Below are 8,107 nucleotides of genomic sequence, written 5' to 3' on the forward strand. Positions count from 1 at the left end.
ACTGCAACTGCTTAGCTCAGGGATCTCACAAATTTGAATTGTCATTTTTTTTCAAAATTTTTTTTTCGAACATATTTCTCAAATATCTTTTTACTTCACATATAACAAAGTACTATAACATATTTTTCTACAAATACTTCAAAAAATAGCAATCTAAACGGTTAATTTCTAGCATAATTTGCTTAAAGTAACTGAATAAAAGAATAGGCTAATTGGACAAGATTTTAAACATTTGAATTTCACAGTGTCTGTGTGAAAACATAAGCCTAATCTTATAGGTATTATGTATTTATAGGTATAGTAATCTCTTATACATTTTCACTGTGTCTTTCTATAAACAAGATAACGGTAATTCTCATGGACTTTCTATATCGTAAATTATTGAAATACATCAATCAGGGGAACTTTAGGAATTTCGAAGGAGTGAGCCTAATCTAATTTACGTGAACCAAATCAGCTCTCACTTCAATCCAAGAAATTACTATACCAAAAATAAGCTCAACACTTTCATTTGGTTCTCCAATTAACTGATGCCGCATTCCAGGAAAAATCTTCAAAGTCTTATCCTTGCTAGCTGCTGACTCAAACACAAATTTAGCAGCCTCAGGGTCACAAATCCTGTCATCTTCCCCATGCAAAATTAGCAAAGGAACCTCCAATTCGTGGCATTTCCTCTGAATATAACTGCAAGTTTTCATCAGCTCTTGAGCAGTAATAGCCGGTGGTCTTCCCGAGCTCGGCCGGTTTGGACTTTTGGCCACCAGCTGCTTCTTCCAGGCCTCCTTGTAAGACCCTCTTGCTGGAGGTTTCATGAAAGTTATCCTCCAAGAAGGTGCAATAAAAGCAGCCACTGGGAGAAGTTTCTCCAATGGCCATAATGGTTTGAACTTATTCGAAACTCCACACATAGGACCGCTCAAAACTATACCATTCCATTCATTTCTTTGCCCCAAGCCAATGAGGATGGCAATTGCACCTCCCATTGATTCTCCATATAGAAAAGCTGGCAATTTTGGATGCTCAGCTCTTGCTGAATTGAAGAAGAGGATGCAGTCAGAGACAAGAAACTGAAAGTTGGAGATTTGACCAGGTAAGCCTTCGGAGTATCCATGGCCCTCAAGGTCAAGAGCACAAACGAAGTATCCAGCTTTGGCTATGGCTACTGCGTTTAGTTCAAACAGCCAGCTGCTTTCTGAAGAATAGCCATGAACCATTCCCACTAACCCTTTTAGCCTAGCTGTGGAATCTGGCTGCCATGATTGAGTGAAAATCTTCATGCTTTTCTTGTTCAGCATGAAGCTTTCTTTATGAAGTATTTGATGTTTCTTGTAGAATTCCTCTCTTGTAAGATCTCCATAGGGGCTGTTTTCATTAGCTTGGTGAATGGGATGGGAAGAAGCCATACTTTTTCGTGTCCTTTTGGCTTTGCTGGATGTATAGCTCATTGAATATTTATAGTTAGCCAAACATGTAGGAAACTCTCTCTAGCTGGTGTAGGCTACTTCTACATCAAGGGATATCCCATTTCTTTTCTTTTCTTTTTTTCGTTTTATTCATTCATTTATTTATTTATTTTGGGGAATGGAAGTGAGGGGAAAATTAGGAAGATAAAGTCGAAGCCCTCCATTGTTTTTTTCCTTTTTTTTAAGATAATTTAAAATGATTTCGTGTAGAGTTCCATATTTGTTTTCATAGTAGACCTATCAAATTAATCAAGGAGTGCACAATTAATAAGGCCAAATTACCTTTAACCCTTCTATGATTTAGCATTTTATTACATAATTTTTTTAACTTAAAAATCTATACTCAACCCTATTATAATTTGGCCTAAAATTTCATCTTTATTTTTTTTGGTTAAAACTAACCGTCAAAATTAAAATGTCAAACAAAAACTACTTTGGCAAAAGACTACTTCGGCTTACTAAATCATAATAAATTTTAATTTGCCCCAAAAACTGCTTTGTTGTAGCCTATACTTATCATTCTACACTCTATGAATGATAGTGTTCATTTTCTTCTACGCATCTGTATGAATGGTGGCGTTTCGAATCATCCAATGTCAATTCTCCAACTGTGATAACGGTGGGCACTAATGAATACATATGAGGAGACGCATCAAACTCCATGCATGACAAGTCGGCTGTCCTTTTACGTATTTGGCTTGTACACAAGACAAGGAATTTCAATATTTTTTCATACTTCTACACAAATTAAGAAATTTAATGTGCCAACAAATGATTGATCCTCACCAACTCGAAAGTAATAAAATGTAAACCGACAAGCATATGAAGAGGGTACAAGTGTATGATGTTGGTTTTAAGATGTCAAACGACATTAAAGTCTGCAAAATAGCTGTTGTTAGTTGCCAGTTGTATTATGAGGTTTTAAGAGAAGAGACATTAATTGAAAGCAAAATCTGTAAACCCCAAGAACCTATTATACTAGCAAGGCCACAACGTAAGAATCTGAAGATGATTTATCCATTTTGATGTTTAGTTGGTAAGCTTTCTCTAATGAAATTTTATGAGCTATCAGATACAAAATGAATGAATAACTCAGATTAATTTTTAAAAAATCCAAAAACAAAACCGTCAATGACCTAAATATGGACAAGATTTTCTTCTTTTGAACTTTTCCTATTACCTGCAAAGGTTTTAATAATAATTTGAGGATTCTTTGGTTGCTTTGCAGGTCTAATAAATGTTCGGATTGGTGTCTGCCGAGAGGGGTGATTTGTCATCCATTGCCGTCTTTTGTTTCTTTTATTCAAACCAACATTAAAGCATTGCCATCTCAATTACTAACCACTTTAGTTAACCTACACTTTTTTGATGGCATCTTTCAGCTAAGGATTGACCCATGTTTCAAACAGAAATAGACATTTTTGGCAACATGACCTGATACTTAGGGTTTCATGGGATTCAATGCTGCATAATTGTGAGTATCAATTGCACAGAATATTGTATACAAATAACTCTAAATAATTACAAAAAAATACTATTCATTTATGTAGCCAAGCACATTTTAGATTACTCCAACTTTCTTCTTGCTACATAAAATTCAAATCAGAAGATCTCAATCATGAATTATTTCCAAGAATGGTTATTGTCATTTGTCAGGTGCTGACTTTCATTTGCTAAGAAACTCTTCCTTTTCTCGTTCTCTTTTTTCAAAAGCATATGTAAGTTAATAAATATTGTCAAGAAAAACCGCACCGGAAGCCAACTAGCTGACAACAACAAATCCAGAGAAATCTTGTTATATACTTCAGTGGACATAGTTTTATACAGCAGTGTGAATGTGAAGGAGGATTTGATTGCACCTCAACTGCCAAATTATCCTGGTGAAAACTTGTGGGCTTAAATTGATAGGGATGGTTTTCGGACCTAACAACCATAACTCGTTGACATTCTTTATACTGACAACAGATAAGTTATTAGAAAACCAAAAATAAATAAATAAATAAACCAACTGACCAAGTGATAATTGGACCGAAGATCTTCATATGAAAAAGTTTGCAACTTCTTTAGATAAATTAAGGGATTAAGCTTGAGAAGAGGAGTAGAAGAGAGGCAGCTTTCAGCGATTTCGTGCTATATGCAATTTCTTATGCATCAAGCAATGAAAACTTGTCATATTCAATATGGGCTGATTATGCTGGTTGACCCTAACCTGCGACTTACAAGAATAAACAAACAATATTTTAACATGTTTTGATGGGAATTAGGAAGATCAAAATCAAATTTAGTTTTGTGCTTGATGTTATGGTAAGAAATCACATCATTAGATTGCCCTCTAGCATTTATGTAGTATTTTTTGCATGGCATGAATCATGAGAGTCAAAGTCGAAGGTGAAGTGATTGTTGTATCCCAGCTCAAGAGTGTTATCGTTACTAGCACTTTTTATGGAGTAATAGAGAAGAAGAGAAACGAAAACTTCAAGCCCCCCAAAATTTAAGTATTTGTATGTATGAAGAATCGGAAGAGGAAAGGAAAAGAGATATGTAAGTAAGATATGGGGAGACTGTGACATATGTTCTTTTTCTTTTTTTTTCCCTTTTCTTTTTGCCTCTTATTGTAGTAATAGACATGAAGAAAAGGAAGAAAAACTGGACTTACTATTTCCAAAGAGATGGAAAAAGAAACAAGAGAAAAGCAATCACATTAATTAGGTTCTGCCAATTGAAGAAAATCAGGCATTTATATGATTTAATATGGGTTGAATTCAGAGATTTAGCAGTGTCTTACTCACCAAACAATGAAACAGTGCCATTAATTAACATGGGCAGATTGAACTGGTTGACTCTAACCTGCCACTTAGATGAATAAACAAATAATTTTTTACGTGTTTTGCTGGCTTTGTCCTTGACATTATGGCAAGATATCACATCATTAGATGGCTGTTTAGCAATAAGTAGCACTTTTTTGCATGGCATGGATAAGTTTGGTACATGTTTTGATGGTTAAGAAAAAGATCAAAGTTACTTGTATCCTCAACATTATGGCAAAGGATGGCATCATTAGATGGCCGTCTTGCAATTATGTACTTTTGTCATGGCATGAATCATCTAGTAGCCTAAGTCAAAGGTGAAGTCAGTATAGTGTATTTGTATATTGTATTCCAGCACAGGATCATTACCAGCTTCTTTTGTCCAATAAAGAGGGGAAAATAAAAAAAAAAATTCAAACCTCTCAAAATTAAAGAATTACTTTATATGTGCGATTAGAGAAGAGGAAAAGAAAAGAGATGATAAGATGTCATAAAGAAGAGTGTGATACATGTTCATAGGTAGTAGACACAGGGAAATGAAAGACAAAGTAGATTTACTGTTTCCAAAGAGATGGGAAAAGGGCACAAAAGAAAGCTCATAACATTAGGCTCTGCCAAATGAAGAAAATCAAACATTTGTCATGATTAATTCATGCTATGGCCTTTAAATTTTGTGGCAATTTTTTTTTTTTTGGTTTTTTAAGTTTTAATTGAAATTTTACAATTCTTTTGGCACCATTATTTCAAGTTTTAGTAAGAGCTGTACAAGTAGCCCTTTGATTGTGCCAATTTAACAATTTCCACGAATTATATGCTCCAATTTCAAAAGTAGCCTTTTGATTCTTTTCTGGGAAATTCGTCTGTCAACTCTTTCTAGCTTATGGATTAAGGCAAAAAAAACAGTCTGAATTAGGTACAAAACTAAACTATATGGAGTAGGGCATAAATCCAGGCAAAATTAGGTAGTATATAGTAAAGTCTAAAGTATAATTTCTCTCCTATCCTTTGGCATTGACCTTCTTAGGAATTGCCAAAAACACCAAAGTTTTTATACACGAAAAAAGTTCCAAGCCGATAAACCAGATTCTTGTTTTCTTTTTCCCTCCTTTTTTTGTGCTCTAATTTTTCTTTTCTTCATCGTTATCCAAGCATATCTAATCCCTTGAAATTCCTCTCTTCTGATTCCATCTACTATCTCAATTGCCTAAAAAATAAAAGCGAGAAAATTTAAATACATTTCTTTTATCTAATGTGAGATTCCAAACCTTACAATCGAAAAAGGAAAAGAAGATGATTTGAAAGTCGAACTAAGAACATCATGGTCGCCTGACTAATGTCCTATGCAAAATTGAGTATTTAAGCACAATAAATACTCAATTTTGTATGGTAAGTTAATTAATTAATGAACCATGAAAGAGAAGCATATGAAAATGAGATTGTTGATCAAAGATGAGTGTCCTCAAAATAATAGCGGACCCAAGATTTGCAACTTGGGGCGGGTACGTGTTCATCACATCCACGATGCTTTTGATACATATTTACACCAGATGAATCTGATGAACATATTTTGAGAGCCCAATTAATTACACATGCAAGGATCTAATGGAAGCCAGTATGAGAAAAGAATCCTCCAAATGAATATTTCAGACATTTTCTGGCCCGATGTTTGTGGAGGATTTAAGTATTCTGTTGCGAAGGATGAAATTTAATTCGTGATCTCAATATTAATTTGGTTAAAAAAGTATATAAATTTTGGGAAGTGAAATGCAAGGGTGGAAATTAGATAGCAATTGAAGTAGCGTAAGTTTTGAGGTAATAATTAAGAGAGAATTGTGATTTGTGTTCTCAAAGTTTAGATACTGCTCTAAAGTAGGTTTTAACGTTTCTACAAAACAATTCTGAAACTTTAATGTTTCCAATTTTAACCAAGGTGGTATATAAAGTCACGAAAATAAATATCCTTCCATCATCATCATGATTCCAATTCTAATAGGAAAAAAAAAACCATAATGTTTTAAGGTATACCAAGTGACCACTTATTGATACACACGATCTGCACCGAATTTATGATATGCATGCAAAAATTTATAGTTATTACCCTTTTTCCCTTGCATTTAAATACTTGGCTTATTTAACTTAATTCTTTTTTTTAAAAAAAAAAAATTAACACCTGAATCTCATGTTAACGAGTGTCCACTCTTAGACAAAAAAAAAAAAAAAAACACTGGTGTGTTAGAATTTATTCAATTAGCTATGATGAAAGTATTCCACGAATAAAATGCGTCTACATGTTTATCAATTCCACGCAAGTTTGAAGTCTTCTAGTACTATATTTGCAAAATACCCCCTTAAAATTGTCAAAGACCAAGATCAATGCCACAACCTTTTTCTCACCCCCAAAAAAAATGTAAAATTGGTAATACAATCTTATCAATGTAGTGCAAGCCAAGAGATTAGACAAATTGTTAAGTGTCACATAATAAACCAACTTGATTTCAATCTAGAATGAAACATGCACCGATAATTTACTACTAATCCTCTGACATTAAACAAGAGATCAATACTAAATCATCAATGTGTTTGCTTCAAGATTACGTAAGTATAGAAAGACTACTCAAATGGTGGAATACCACTTATAATTTTTTTTTTCGAAACGATAAATTGTATTGATTATGTCAAAAGTACGTACAATCTGAGCAAAGACTCAATAATCACTATACAATTTGTGCATCTTTAGCACAATGGAATAGGATAGACCCATTCCATATCTTGAAAGCTGCTCAAAGCTTGAGCACCAATTGTATAACTAATCTTAACACAATGGAATACCATGTCTAGTTAGTTGATAGGAAAATATTTGGGTAAACCTAATCTTATATATTAGGTGCTTTAAACTAGCATTAGCATTTGTGCCTTATTCAGTGTATATTGGTCAATAAAACCAAACTTATCCAAGTAGTATTTGCTTGCTTGATTTAGCAAATTTCATGCATGACCAAAATGTGCAAATATTTCATCAGTCGGGTCAGTGTTGAATAGTTTTTTGGTGGACCAATTGCTTCAAACCAATTCACTTGTTCGACCCGTGAATAAGGACAACTTCAGCCTACGGATCCAATTGAAAGTCTACTGGGCCTCCTCTAACCAAGTATAGCTTAACTTTCATAACCTTTTAACGATCTGCGTTGGGTTCCAAGCAATAATTTGCCGGACCCATCAGCGCTTTTTTTAAAATATATTTATTTTTTATTTCTAAATACAAAAGTTCAAATTTTTTTTATTGGACCTGTCTAACGGGTGTCGGACATTGTTAAGATGGATTTCAAGTGTTCATATTTTGAAAAGATAACGTTAATTAGGGAAATATATAAATGTAAGATAGTATAATAATTATTTGTGTGTGAATTCATATGATAAGTTAGGTGTGATATAAATATATTAATGAGTGCCCATTGGACGCCTATTAAAAAAATCCTTTTTACTTTTTGAATATTGATTGAGTTTGTGTTAAATGCTTGATTTTTGTAGGGTTTGGCGGAAGAAGAAATATGTGTTCGAGTTGGAAGAAACACGGGTCAAGAGTTTGCATAGAACAAATGTGTGAAAAATTACGTTAATTAGGCTTTAAATCAACTCCAAATCTAAATTTTAAGCCCTTAAACTTAGTATGTGCATTGCAAATTTAGCCAATAAAAATGAGAATATTACACATTTATCAACATAACATATAAATCATCCAAAATCAAAAGAATAGGGTGTCAAGTCACTGACAAGGCAAATGCTTTGGGACAAACTTTCCAAGTAGACAAGGTGGCTACTAGTGGACAAACTTTCCAA

At 33.6% G+C, this 8,107-nt stretch overlaps 1 protein-coding gene across 1 annotated transcript; it reads right to left on the reverse strand.

Annotated features, from left to right (window-relative positions):
• Positions 1–249: 249 nt before the first annotated feature.
• Positions 250–1,456, reverse strand: LOC113709896 (caffeoylshikimate esterase-like). Its single transcript, XM_027232741.2, has one exon. It carries the CDS (start codon positions 1,443–1,445, stop codon positions 435–437), a length of 1,011 nt encoding a protein of 336 aa, XP_027088542.1. The 5' UTR covers positions 1,446–1,456; the 3' UTR covers positions 250–434.
• Positions 1,457–8,107: the final 6,651 nt, after the last annotated feature.

Source organism: Coffea arabica, chromosome 9e (assembly GCF_036785885.1).
Source record: "Coffea arabica cultivar ET-39 chromosome 9e, Coffea Arabica ET-39 HiFi, whole genome shotgun sequence".
In the NCBI taxonomy this organism is placed as follows: Eukaryota; Viridiplantae; Streptophyta; class Magnoliopsida; order Gentianales; family Rubiaceae; genus Coffea; species Coffea arabica.